We start from the raw sequence: 14,984 nt of genomic DNA on the forward strand, positions 1-14,984 counted from the left end.
AGTTCACTTCTCAGAGTAATACTATTTATAATTTGAAAGTCATACTAACCTTTATTTTGACAATCTATTCTTGACTTTGGAAAAAGGTAAATGCTGCATTTTGTGGAATCAGGATAATTCTGGTATGGTGCAGGACGTCGATCCTCAGAACAGAGCATGCTCACATTGATTGTCTTCAGCTTATAGCCAGCTAATCCTGTGGAGCTTTACATTTTGCCAGACTGCCTAGATTTCGTTGGCCAGGTATCTGGAGCTTTCTAACCACTTGTTCTAAATCACAACTGCAATTCCAGGGGTTGCCATAGATACGCAAATATTGTAATTTAGGGATGGGAATAAAGATTTCCTCTGAGATAAATTTTAATTGATTGTGTTGTAGCAATAGAGTTTCTAGATCATCCAACCCCTCAAAAGCATCAGGTTCAATGTTTGTTATAGAATTCCGTTGCAAGTCAAGACTCTTCAATTTTGTTAATGTCGAAAATGTAGACTTCTTTAAACTTCCAATTTTGTTTCCTGCCAACTGTAAATGAATAACATCCTCTGCAAATTAGAGGAATTGTAATCAGTTGCTTATCTTGACAAGTCAGAAGTTCTCATTCTCATGCATACTTTCACTGCACATGCTATCAATGAACTGAGAAAACCTTTTGACAGGATTGGACCTCCCTCTGAGGCATTTCTCACCACAGTTCCTCATTCTGTTTCCGTGGCTGCCATTTCTTCTTTTTGTAAACTCAGCTGCTCTACAAAGAAGTAGCAATGTAATGATCTAACCACGTGCATCCTGACAACAAGATGGTCCCAGTAATCGTGATGACTGGGTAATACAGAGGAATCCAATGAAATTTGTGAGCCAAAGATAGCCTTAAGTGATTTTGATCTTGGACGGATTAAACCAGTTGTTCCATACAAGGCAGTCTGTAAAAGGAAAGGAAATATATGGTTACAAGAGATGTAACATAGAAGATCACTTTATTTCTAAGTACTTCAGATTACAAATTACACAACATACAAAGTGATGAAAGGATTATATTCTCAACAAAGCATAGTGAAAAATGTTGAAATTTATATTGTACTTGTGACTTGTGAGCTAAGCAACTCGGAAGCTGAAGTTGTTTGATATAAAAGTCTATTCATCAGGAGAAGCAGACATTCTCTTGGAAATCTCTTGGTAGAATCTCCCAAATTCAGAGTACATCAAGCTTTTATACTTTTTTTTGTTGATAAATATTTTTTATTAAACATAAGTACATATTAATAAAATATACTTATCACATACATTCGTAATATTATTAATATTAACAATTATGTCTTATATATTTCTATACTTTTTTTCCAGAGAGGGAAAGATAGAGAAAAATAAAATAAAAATAAGAAATCCAAATTGGAGAAATGAATGGAGTATTAAAAAAGTTATCTATCATTGGAGATATATCCATGATTTATTATACATAATTCTTCCTCCATTCCATTATTCAGGCCACAGTCAGGTCCTCGCACCGCCATTTTGACCCTTTAAATATGCAATAAATGGAGACCATATTCCTCTGAAAAGATTCAACCTGTCCATTAGTACAAGTCTCAATCTTTCCAGATGAAGTGTCTCCGACATTCCTGTAATCCACATTTTAATTGTGGGGGATGTAGGACCTTTCCAGAATTTCAATATTAATTTTTTCCCAATTATTAAACTATAATCAATAAAAATTCTTTGATTCATTGTTATTAATTGATCTGTTTCTAATATTCCCAGTATTATTAAGTTTGAGTCAGGGATCAGCTTCATATTAACAACATTCGAAATTATTTTAAATATTTCTGTCCAGAATTTAGTGATTTTTTCACAGTTTGTGAATATGTGCGTTAAGTTAGCTTCCAATTGCTGACATTTGTCACAAATGGCAGATATATTTGGAAAAATACTATGTAATTTAACTTTTGAATAATGTAGTCTATGTAATATTTTAAATTGTATAAGAGAGTGTCTAGCATTTAGCGAACAGTGATGTATGTGTTGTAAACTTTCATCCCATATATCAGGTCTAATAATTTGACCTAATTCATTTTCCCATGATTGTCTATATATTTCTGTCCTTGGAGCGTCGTTTTCCAGTAAAATATTATAAATATATGATATCAATTTTTCTGTATTTGGGTGTTTATTTAGACATTCATCTAAAATCTCTGTCTTTCTATTTCTAATTTCATGTGTATTTGCTTTTACATAATCTCTAATTTGTAAATATCTAAAGTAATCTTTTGAATGTAATCCATAAATTTGTTGTAATTCTTGAAATGAAAGGAAAATTTTTTCCCTATAGAGATCTCCCATCTTATTAATTCCACAGTTTTTCCATTGTAAAAAACCTTTATCTATCATTGAAGGTTTAAATGTGATGTTATTTACAATAGTAAGAGCTAGTGGTATACATTCCAATTTTAATGTTTTCTTTATTTGTTTCCAAATACGTATTCCACTATCTATTATAAGGTTTTCACTATAGGTTTTCTTACTTATTTTATTATTGGCAAATAAAATCGAACTAATTTCAAAGGGCGAACAATCTTCCTTTTCCATTTTTAACCAGGTTGGTTGTTTATCTGTCTCTACTAACCAAAAGTTAATATTTTTAATATTGACTGCCCAATAATAAAACATAAAATTTGGTAGAGCTAGACCTCCATTTATTTTTGGTTTACATAAGTGTTCTTTTTTTATTCTATGGCTCTTATAATCCCAGATAAAGTTAGTGACTATGGAATCAATCTTTTTTAAAAAAATTTTAGGAAGATATATCGGAATCAGTTGGAAAAGATATAATAATTGTGGAAGAAAAATCATTTTTATTGCATTAATTCTACCTATCATTGAAATTGGTAATGTTTTCCAATATAAAATATTTTTATTTAATTTATTCAATAAGAGCGGAAAATTAGATTTAAATAAAGAATCAAATCTTTTTGTTACATAAATTCCAAGATATTTTATTTTTTCGTTTGCTATCTTAAAAGGAAATTGTTGTAATATATGTAGATTATTTACCCTTATCGGCATACTTTAAGGTCAAAAATGTCTGCAGGTGATTCCTTGCATTTTCAATAACTGCAATGATAATTGATTACTTTGATATTTTGAGTCTGGCAAAAGCATTCAGTTACACATTTACAATATGAGCACAATGCAGCCGATAAGACATGTCTGAATGGTTCTACTCCTTTGCTGTTCAAAGTAAAAGCTTCTGAGGAAGCTTCTCCCTTCCACAGCCTTCAACCTTCAGCCACAACCCGGCACTGCCCGTTTCTATCTCCATCCTAAAATTCACACGCAGGACTGCCTCAACAGACCCATTGCTTCTACCTGCTCCCGTTGTTACAGTTTCAGAACAAAAGTATAGAAACGACAAAGCAAAGCCACAAAAGTACAGTGCTTACAGGAAAAGAAAAACAGGCGTTCTTATCTGTAAGCTATCAATCATTGTGGCGCCTCTTACTGGGTCGAAACCAATCACACATATTGTGTTCCTATCTTATTGGACCTGATCCCAGGGGGCTAGTTAACATTACCTTTGTAATGGGATCCAGGTAGAACTAGTTAACTAGGTACAGAATTGGCGTCATGATAGAGGGTGATGTTTTTTGGACTGGTGGCCTGTGACTAGTGATGTGCCTCAAGGATCAGTGCTGGGCTGATTTGGAAGAGAATATATAAAAGGTGTGATTAATAAGTTGCCACGTGATTATCAAGAATTATAGTGGATTCTTGATCATATGGGGTAAGTCAGCCGAGGAATAGCTAGTGGAGTTTAATTCAGAGATGTGTGAGGTATTTTATTTTGGAAATAATGGGGCCTTGGAATATGTTGTAGAACAGAGGGATCTAGGAGAACAAGTACATAATTCCCTGAAAGTGGCATATCAGATAGATTGAATAGTGAATAGTGAATAGTGAAGAAGGTGTTTGGCATACAGGACTTCATCAGTCAAGGAATTGAGTGCAGAAGATCATCATATAACATATAACAATATAACATATAACAACTACAGCATGGAAACAGGCCTGTCCGGCCCTACCAGTCCACGCCGACCATTCTCCCTGACCTAGTCTCATCTACCTGCACTCAGACCATAACCCTCCAATCCCCTCCTATCCATATACCTATCCAATTTACTCTTAAATAATAAAATCGAGCCAGCCTCCACCACTTCCTCCGGAAGCCCATTCCATACAGCCACAACCCTCTGAGTAAAGAAGTTCCCCCTCATGTTACCCCTAAACCTTTGTCCCTCAATTCTGAAGCTATGTCCCCTTGTTGGAATCTTCCCCACTCTCAAAGGGAAAAGCCTACCCACGTCAACTCTGTCCGTCCCTCTCAAAATTTTAAAAACCTCTATCAAGTCCCCCCTCAACCTTCTACGCTCAAAAGAATAAAGACCCAACTGTTCAACCTCTCTCTGTAGCCTAAGTGCTGAAACCCAGGCAGTGCTGTTACAGTTATACAAGACGTTGGTGAGTTTTTTAAATGGAACTTTGAAGAGCCTGTCCATAGCAGGACAGCTTAATAAATAAGTTAAATAGGCACATTGTGGACTTTATTTTTTTTTGCTGAGACACAGAATAAGCATAGGGAAGTTATATAAAACTATATTATACCATAGATGTAGTACTATATAGAATTCTGTCACCCCATTACAGATAGAAGATGCTGAGATTTACAAGAATGTTCCCATTATTGGAAAATTGCAGCTATGAAGAAATATTGGATAAGCTCAGATTTTATTTGGAATAGCGGAGAATGATGGGGCATAATTGATGTGTATAAGGTTATGGGTATCTAAATGCAGCGATAGGAATGATCTCTTTCCTTTGGTTTATCATAAACCAGCGGATGTAAATTTAGAGTAATTGGAAGAAGGATTAGAGAGGAGAGAATGAAATATATTTCACGAGAGGCTTGAATGTGTTGGCATTTGCTGACTGAGTACTTAGGTGTGCACTTGAAGAACAGTGATGAAGCGCTGGAAGATTGGATTCGCTAGATAGCTCTTTATTGACTGGTTCAAACAGAGTGAGCATATGTGTCAAGTATTCCATAATTACACAAGCAATCCAGACTCTGTCCTGGACTAATTTTTCTTTGTACACTGTACATTGATGCAGCATTAGACAGAAAGGTTTTATCAATATGTAATATTGATTCAGAGAGCCCAGAGATCATAGGCCTCAGATGCTGCTGAAATTTCAAGTGGTAGATCAATAACATGAATCAATAAAATGGTCATAAATAAGTCAAACTGTGATGTTCACGACTTTTCAGTTAAATTAGACGTTTATTGAAGTAATAATACAAACAGATTAGTATATCTCTAGTCAAAGATCTGGTAAGAATTTGCATCTTGCCATGGTTCATTTCATGTCTAACGCATAACATCACTGCCTTTCCAATTATACTAATAATTCTGGCTCCTCCCCTGGCTCCTCCCAGTCCATATATGCACATATGCCGATATATGTAAGCCTAGTATTCATTCAATTCTCATTGCATTCTCCAATAGAGTATGCTAGTCTATAGTTGTCTCTGGCATTTTTTAGAAATCAGTGGATTAACAAATTCAGATATTTCCATCTTTGTCATTGTGAACAAAGCCTGAAAATATGCTTTGATGTGTGAGTTTTTAAGTCTTCTAAACAGAATTCTTTCATCTAAGCGCTCTTCACTCAGAAATATTTAAAAAGTCAATAGATTATTGAACAATAAAAATATTATTTATATTTGCTAATATTTTAGCCTTGATCTGCTACATGCACATGTTTCCAATTTAATATCATGCTCCATAAAATAATTATAACTAGTCGAAATTTTTGATTTTTTGTTTACTTGATGACATCATTCTTGCTATATGCTCAAAATTTGTGTTGAAGGCAATCAATATTAGCATTAGTGAATATAAATAAGGGAGATCACTAGATCGTTTTAGTAGCTTTCTTTTGGGTTTAGTGGTGAGTTTAGTTGTGTAATTAGGCGGCGCACACAGTTGCAGCGGCTCGATGTCCTCCCGGTCAGTGCTCGTGTTTTTTGTGTATGTGTATGTGTATGTGTATGTGTGCGTGTTGTTTTGTGCCCTGTGTACTTACTGTCGGGCGAACAACGTCTACGGCCGGCAGGATCTTCTTAGGATTGGAGCCGGTCGCGAATGGGGGGTTACCGCCGAGTTTGTCCGCTCATACAAGATCCCGGCGGACATAGCGAGGAGCCCCGACTCTCCGTGGATCACCATCCCCGCGGGGAGGAGGCGAAGGCGGCGCAGAGAGAGAAGGCAAAAGCGAGGCGGCAGGGCCGGCGCTCTGGTCAGGCTACGGAGGCAGCCACTGAAACCACCGCTTCCCAGCCTGTTTCTAACGAACGCCAGATCCCTCGCTAACAAGATGGATGAACTTAGGCTGCAGACTGCAGCTAACAACGCCGTGAAGGACAGCTGTATCCTGTTGATCACGGAGACCTGGCTTCATTCTTTCATTCCGGACTCTGCTATCGAGCTAGCAGGCTACACAGCACAGCGTCATGACAGGACAAGAGACTCTGGTAAGAGCAGAGGTGGAGGGCTCTGTGTGTACGTGAACAACACCTGGTGTACAAACACAGTGATTGTAGACAGTCACTGCTCCCCGGACCTGGAGTATGTGACTGTTAAATGCAGGCCCATTTATCTCCCTAGAGAGTTTACTGTTGTCATGATAACTGCTGTGTACATACCACCGGATGCTAATGCTAACTCGGCTATCGGATATTTGTATGGTAGCACTAGCAGTCAACAGAGCATATATCCTGACGGTGTTCACATCATAGCAGGGGACTTTAACCACGCGGACTTGAAGAAAATGCTCCCCAAATTCTATCAGCATGTTAAATGTGCTACAAGAGGAGCTAACACACTGGACAAGGTCTACTCCAACATCAAGCTGGGCTACAGGGCTAGACAACTACCACACCTGGGTCAGTCGGACCATATGTCCCTGTTTTTAATTCCTGCATATGCCCCCCTCAGGAAAACCGCTCCTACCATCACAAAGACCATCACAACTTGGCCTGATGGTGCATCTCAGCAGCTGCAGGACTGCTTCGACAGGACCAACTGGGATGTGTTTGAACACCGGGACCTGGAGGTGTTCACAGACAGTGTACTATGTTACATTAAAAACTGCATGGACACTGTCACAGTGGACAAACGCATCCGGGTCTACCCCAACCAGAAGCCCTGGATGACCCGGGAGGTCCAGCGGCTGTTAAAAGAGAGGAACACTGCTTTTAGGTCTGGCGATAGGGCTTTATACAGCATGGCCCGAGCTAACCTGAAGAGAGGCATCAGAGAGGCCAAATTAGACTACAGGAGGAAGATAGAGGACCACCTGGACAGTAACAACAGCAGGCAGGTGTGGCAGGGGATCCAGTATCTAACCAACTATAAGACCAACCTTGGAGCTGCTGAAGGTGACGCCTCGTTGGCAGAGGAGCTGAACCTCTTCTTTGCTCGCTTTGAAGTGGAGCCACCCGAGACAGCCATATCACACCACATGGTCCACAGCAGCCTAACCCTCAAGATAGAGGAGCATGAGGTGAGGCGCACGCTGCGGGCCATCAATCCAAGGAAGGCTACTGGACCCGACGGCGTCTCTGGACGCGTGCTGAAGGACTGCGCTGACCAGCTGGCTGGAGTCTGTACGAGGATTTTCAACCAGTCTCTGGCCCAGTCCACTGTTCCATCCTGTCTGAAGTCCGCAATCATAGTCCCCTTGCCCAAAAAACCCCACATTTCCAGCCTCAACGACTACCGGCCAGTCGCACTCACACCAGTGGTGATGAAGTGTTTTGAAAAACTGGTCCGGGGTCATATCACATCACTCCTGCCCCGAAGCTTTGACCCCCACCAGTTTGCGTACAGAGCGAATAGATCCACAGAGGACGCTATAGCCACAGCCCTCCATGCTGCACTGTTCCACCTGGAGCAGCCGGGGAGCTACGTGCGGATGCTCTTTGTGGACTACAGCTCTGCCTTTAATACAATCCTTCCCCATAAACTGGTGGACAAACTGGGGGACTTGGGACTTCCACACTCCACCTGCATGTGGATAAATAGCTTCCTGTCAGCTCGCAGCCAGAGAGTCAGAGTGGGCCATCACACATCCACGGCCCTCAGCCTCAGTACCGGCTCTCCACAGGGCTGCGTGCTGAGCCCCCTGCTCTACACCATCTATACACATGACTGCACCCCCGCCCACCACAGCAACACCATTGTCAAATTTGCGGATGACACTACGGTGGTGGGACTCATCACCGGGGGGGACGAGTACGCCTACCGGGATGAGGCGGAGCAGCTGACAGTGTGGTGTGGAGAAAATAACCTGCTCCTCAACACCTTAAAGACAAAGGAAATAATAATAGACTTCAGAAAGAATAAAACGGACATGGTACCATTAACTATCAGAGGGGACTGTGTGGAGAGGGTGGCGGATTTCCGCTTCCTGGGAATCCATATTGAGGAGGACCTGACGTGGAGCGTGAACACCTCTGCGCTGCTGAAAAAGGTCCAGCAGAGACTGCACTTCCTGAGGGTGCTCAGGAAGAATAACATCACTCAGAGACTGCTGTTGTCCTTTTATCGGTGCTACATTGAGAGCATCCTAACATACTGTGTATGCGTATGGTACACCAGCTGCACAGCGGCTCAGAGGAAAGCGCTCCAGAGGGCCATTGACAACGCCCAGAGGATTGTCGGCTGCCCTCTACTTACCTTGGAGGACTTACACAGTTCCCGCTGCATCAAAAAATCCCAGAGTATTATAAAGGACATTTCCCACCCCGGACACTCCCTGTTTGAACTGTTACCGTCAGGCAGACGGTACAGATCTACAAGGACAAGGACAAACAGACTTAAAAATAGTTTTTACCCCACTGCTATAAAGGCACTAAATGTAGCCGCCAAGGAACGCAGGGGCGATACATAATAAGAGACTGTGAAATCGACAGAAGGATGTAGGGTTGGGTGTTTATGCGTGCTATTTTCATGATATTTATTTTAGTTGTTTATCTTTTTTAAAATATTTTACCTTGTATGTATCGTTAGCTTTTAGAAATGTTTGAATGGTGCACTGACTGGCTGACATTTTACAATTTCGTTGTACATGGCTCATGTTACAATGACAATAAAGGAACTATTCTTCTATTCTATTCTCTGTTGCTTTGTTTCAGACTCCAAACTTACTAAAGATAGATTTGTGGGTGGGAGTTCAGGTATTGATTGGGAAAGCCATCTTGCCAGTTTTGTCGGAATCTTTTCTACTCAGTGCAGGTGTTGCAAAATGAAGCAGGAGGCTTCCTATATTCCTGCTGTCCTATTTAACTAATTGCTTGATCCCTGGTCTCAAGAAACCCAGGGCAATATTCATCTCATCTCAATTAATCTCACTTGCACCTGATACTTTTGTCCACAACAGCTACTCTGTTTGTTGAAAGCAGATCGTGTACTGAACTAAGTCCAAATGGTAGAAATTCCCGCAATACTCAAATGGATTCTATTTTATTTTTTCATCAATTGTAGGTCCTTGCAGACCTTAATATAATCAGTTCCACCTTCTGACATGCCATGTGTAATACCAAAAGAGATCTGCTTTTATATGAGAAGAGATCGAGCCATACTGATACTCAGCAGGCTACTGAATTAGCACTGAGAAAATATATAGTATAAGAAAATAACTGCAGATGCTGGTACAAATCGAAGGTATTTATTCACAAAATGCTGGAGTAACTCAGCAGGTCAGGCAGCATCTCGGGAGATGCTGCCTTGCACTGAGAAAACGAACTTTAACACAAGTACCACTTTATACGAACCCTACACCAATCAGATTTTTTTATTTGCCCCACATTAGCTCCCCCCTAGATTCTATCATTCACAAACAGATTTGCAGCAATTTACATTGGCCAATTAACTTATCGACTCATGTGGATAACATGGTCACAAGGGGAACATATGAACTCCATACAGGCAGCATCTGACGTAAATGTGGAACCAAGGTTTCTTCAGCCATAAGATGACATTTCTACAAGCTGCACCACCGTACTACCCAGATTTGATAAATATGCAAAATGCAAATGTAAATACATTTCCCACAATATATAAAACTCAGTATTTAATATAATTATTTATTATTTATTTCTATTTCAGCTGGCTGTCAAAATTTGCAAGACCTAAATTTATCTGAATGTGAAAAAGTAACCGTAAGTTTAAAACTTCTTGCTCAAATGTATGTTTGAATTATAGTCACACCGCATGGTAACCGACCCTTCGGCCCAATTATCCATGGCGACCAAGATGTCCCATCTAAGCTTGTCCCATTTCCCCACATTTGGTTCATATCCCTCTAAACTTTTCCTATCCATGTACCTGTCCCAGTGTCTTTTAAATGCATCTCCGAGACCAGACCATCACCAGGCCACCATCTCCCAAACCGTTACTGAACTCGACCTCTTGCGATTTCCCTTCTTCGACCTCCAACCTTATAGTTCCCCAGCCTCGCACTGCCTGTTGTTATCTTCTTCCCAAAATTCATAAAATATGACTGCCCTGGCAGGCCCATGGTTACTGCCTGCTTCTGCCCCACAGAACTCCTCCAAATAGCTTGATTCCATCTTCTCCCGCTTGTCCAGACCCTTCCAAACTATATTCGAGACACCTCACACTTTCTTCAATTCTTCAATAACTGTCCATCCCTAGACCCCAGTTGCCTCATTTTTACCAAGGATGTCCAGTCCCATTACACCTTCATTCCCCATTATGAAGGTATCAGTGCCCGCTGGTTTGTCTTTGAACAGAGATCCAATCAGTTCCCCTCCACTAATACTCTCCTTCACTTGGCAGAACGTCTTCACCCTCAACAACTTCTCGTTTGACTCCTCTCACTTGCTTCATGTTAAAGAGATGGATTCATGGGCACTCGCATGGGTCCCAGCTATATCTGCCTTTTTGTTAGTTCTTCTATGCCCTCAAATTCATTGGGACTATCTAACACCTGTCTCCCCTTTCTTGATCTCTGTGTCTCCACCACAAGAGACAGATTATCGACTGACATCTCCTGTAAGCCTATTGAATCTCACAGTTACATGGACTGCATCTCTCTCATCTTGCCTCTTACGAAGATGCCAGTCCCTACTCTCAATTTCTCTGTCTCCACCACATCTGCTTTCAAGATGAGGCTTTCCACTTTAGAACATCAGAAAACAACTCTTTCTGTAATAAATGTGGTTTCCCCCTGCTGTAGTGGATGGAACTCACATGATGGATGGAGCATCTCGTTGTACCTCGAAGTTCAGCTCTCGTTTCCCTTCCCTCCAGACAGAACAAGGATAGAGTTCTCCTGATCCTTACTTTACATCCCACAACCAACACATAATTCTTTGACATTTCTGCCACCACCAGTCACATCTTCCTATCCCCAACCCTTTCCACTTTCCACAGAGACCACTCCCTGTGTGATTCCTTGGTTCATTCATTAATTCCCATCCAAACCACCCCCACCCCCAGTACTTTCTCTTGCAACCACAGGAGATGTACCATCTATCTGTATTCATCCTCACATCCATCCAGGGATCCTAGCAACCCTTCCAGGTGAGACAGAGGTTCACATGCGCTTCCTCTAACCTCATTGATTGCATTTGATGCTCATAATGTGGCTTTGCTTACATAGGCAAGACCAAGCATAGACTTGGCCGCCGTTTTGCTGACACTTGCACTCGGTCTGCCAAGGCCTGCTGATTCTGCCATTTGCCAATCATTTTAGCTCTACCATTTCCAGACTGACCTTTCTATCCTCATAGTCCTCTATTGCCAGAGTGAAACCACATGTGAACTGGTGGAACAGCCCCTCATATTCTGCCGGGTAGCTTACTACCCAAAGGTACAAACATACCTTTCTCCAATTTTAGGTAACTAACCTATAAACATGCCCCCCTCTTCTCTCCTTAACTCACTATGTTTTCATCTCTGGCCTTCTTTGACCTCTGGTTTTAAGCATCTGCTAATCAAAACACTCCGCACCGATATCCACCTATCACTTGTCAGGCTTTGTTCTGCCTCTACCTCTCTTCCGGCTTCCTCCCCCTCCACCACAATCAGTCTGAAAAAGGTCCTGAACCGAAACGTCACATATCCATATTTTCCAGAGACGCTGCCTAGCTCGCTGTTACTCCAACATTTGTGTTTTTTTTGTAAACCAGTATCTGCAATTCCTTGTCTCTACAGTACTCCAAATGTGACCTCACCAACGTCATGTACAACTGTAACATAATTTCCTAAGTTCTATATTCAATACCCTGACTAATGATGGACAATATACCAAAAACCTTCTTTATCACCCTATCTACCTAGGATGCCACTTTCTTGGAACTATGTACCTACATTCCGAGCACCTGGCTGAGGATTGGCTAATGGAGTTTAATGCAGATACGTGCAAGGTGTTACTTTTTGGGATGTCAAACTAGGGCAGGATCTTCACGGTGAATGTAGGGCCCTGGGGTGTGTTACTGACCCCAGGGCCCTACATTCACCGTGGAGATCCTGCCCTAGTTTGACATCCTAAAAAGTAACACCTTGCACTTATCTGCATTAAACTCCATTAGCCAGTCCTCAGCCAACTTGCCCAGTTGATAAATCTGATAACCACCATCACTTCATTGTTTGGGTGGCACAGTGGAGCAAAGGTAGGGCTGCTGCCTTACTTGGTAGAAATTGGTAGGCTGAAAGGCTGGTTTCCATGCTGTATCGTTAAACAAAACGGTCTATGATATCAGCTATTTTAGTGTCAACGGCAAGCTTGCTAATCATGCCTTCAACATTCTCATCCAAATCGTTAATATAAATCACAAAAGACAATAGGCCCAGCACCAATCTCTGAGGCTTTACCACTAGTCACAGGCTTTCAGTCTGAAAACAAATATTCCACCACCACCCTCTGGTTCCTTCCATGAAGCCAATTCCATATCTAGTTAGCTACCTCTCCCTGGAGCTCATGTGATTTAACCTACCAGAACAGCTTACCTTAAACAGGTAGTGTAAGAAAATAACTGCAGATGCTGGTACAAATCGAAAGTATTTATTCACAAAATGCTGGAGTAACTCAGCAGGCCAGGCAGCATCTCAGGAGAGAAGGAATGGGTGACGTTTCGGGTCGAGACCCTTCTTCAGATCTTAAAGCTTACCTTAAACTATCACCATCACTCTTTTAAAAGCATCCAATTTCCAATTGTCCCTTTGATTGCAAACATCCAACTCCAATCAACTTTACCAAGTTCCTTTCTAACTTCGTCAAAGTTGGCCTTGCCCCAATTCAAAACTTTAATTTGTGGGCATGCCCTTTCCTTATCCATAACTATTTTAAGGCTAATGGTATTGTGGTCGTTGGTCCCAAAAGGCTCGCCCACCGTCACTTCAATCGCTTGTCCCTCCCAATTTCCTAAGAGTAGCCTTTCCCTTGTAGGGGTCTCAACATATTGCCAAAGAAAACTTTTGGGAACATTTTTAATAAATTATACTCCGTTCAAACCCTTTGCACCATGGCAATCTCAGTCAATATCAAAAATTAAAATCCCCTCCAATGACAATACTAGTCTTGCAGCTGCTTGTAATATCTTGGCATATTTGTTCTTCTAATTCTAGTTGACTATTTGGTGGCCTATGGTAAACTCCAACAAAGTGAACATCCCCTTTTTATTTCTCAGTTGCACCCATATAGCCTCACTGGACAAATCACGGGTAATGTCATCTTGGATGACTACCTGCCATAACTGCTCCTTAATCTGTAATATAACTCCACCCCCTGCCCTTATTTAATCCCACCTCTATCTCACTTGTAGCCTGTACCCTGGAATATTAAACTGCCAGTCTTGTCCCTCCCTTAGTTAGGTTTCTGGAAGGCTAAAACGTTCCTTTCGCAGGTACCTGTCTACGGCCTGATTTAATCCGCCTCACCAGTCAGGCCTCTTGCATTAAAATAAATGTGATTTAATTCAACAGTCCTACATTGCTCCCTGCCGTGCTCCTACCTATGCTGTCTACTGAACTTGCTTTCATTGTCTTTCTTACTGACTTCCAGCCTCACCTGCCTCATTAATGCTTTAGTTCTCATTCCTCTGCCAATCTAGTTCAAAGTTAATAATCTAACATGGGCAGAGCCATACATCCTTCAGTATCCAGACCAAGTGGCGAGATCTTATACATGGAGGACATTTTAACCATACCTCCTCCATTTGTTTACTTGTTCAGGATACGGTGAACAGTAGTTAAAATGGAGGAGCCCCATTTCCTGCTCCATTGTCATTGCTTTTGGATTTTATTGCTGTGAATGATTGTGATTGAGGCAGCTGCAAAGTGTAGAAAGCCTGTAAAATGAGTATATCCCATCACACCGATGATAAAAAGAGACTGCAGATGTTGGAATCTGGAGCAACAAAATATCTGCTGAAGGAACTCAGCATATCGAGCACCATCTATGGAGAGGAAAGAAATTGTCGACGATCCAAATCACATCCCTCCATCAATACTGAGAGAAGAGATAGCCAGTGTTTGGAGAGGGAAGTGGTGAGACAGCAGCCAGAGGTAATTGGTGGATTGAAAAGGGAGTGAAGGATGATGTGCACAGGAGCCAGACAGAGGAGGGGAGAGGTGGATGTAGCGGCAACTGGATAATAAATGTAGGCGAACTAAAGAGAAAAAAGAGAGGAAGTTGGGGACAGTTTTTTGGGGGGAGGGGGGAGGTGGAGACAGCTGCTGGAAGGTAATAACTAGGAACAAAGCCTACCCTTGCTGGAATCAACTAAATTAGGAAAGTGATAATGGGAACCATTAGGGGAGAAGTGAATGACTGATGGAACCAGAACCAGATGGCGGAGGGGTGAGAGCCTGCGGATAAAATGTATGTGTGGTAGTTGAATAGA

General features: G+C 41.4%; 2 protein-coding genes and 1 pseudogene across 2 annotated transcripts in view; 1 reads left to right on the plus strand and 2 right to left on the minus strand.

The window, feature by feature from the left end:
• The window catches only part of fbxl13 (F-box and leucine-rich repeat protein 13), a 145,650-nt gene that overhangs the window by 72,130 nt on the left and 58,536 nt on the right, over nucleotides 1–14,984 (plus strand). Inside the window, exon 11 of the mRNA XM_078419710.1 lies at nucleotides 10,222–10,274. Within this exon, the coding sequence (XP_078275836.1) occupies nucleotides 10,222–10,274 (53 nt within the window). The remainder of the gene's footprint in view (nucleotides 1–10,221; nucleotides 10,275–14,984) is intronic.
• LOC144604890 (leucine-rich repeat-containing protein 17-like) overlaps nucleotides 1–14,984 on the minus strand; it is a 45,110-nt gene that overhangs the window by 23,713 nt on the left and 6,413 nt on the right. The window lies entirely within an intron of this gene.
• LOC144604745 (leucine-rich repeat-containing protein 17 pseudogene) lies at nucleotides 45–3,058 on the minus strand (annotated as a pseudogene).

This window comes from Rhinoraja longicauda, chromosome 23, assembly GCF_053455715.1.
Source record: "Rhinoraja longicauda isolate Sanriku21f chromosome 23, sRhiLon1.1, whole genome shotgun sequence".
Taxonomy (NCBI): domain Eukaryota; kingdom Metazoa; phylum Chordata; class Chondrichthyes; order Rajiformes; family Arhynchobatidae; genus Rhinoraja; species Rhinoraja longicauda.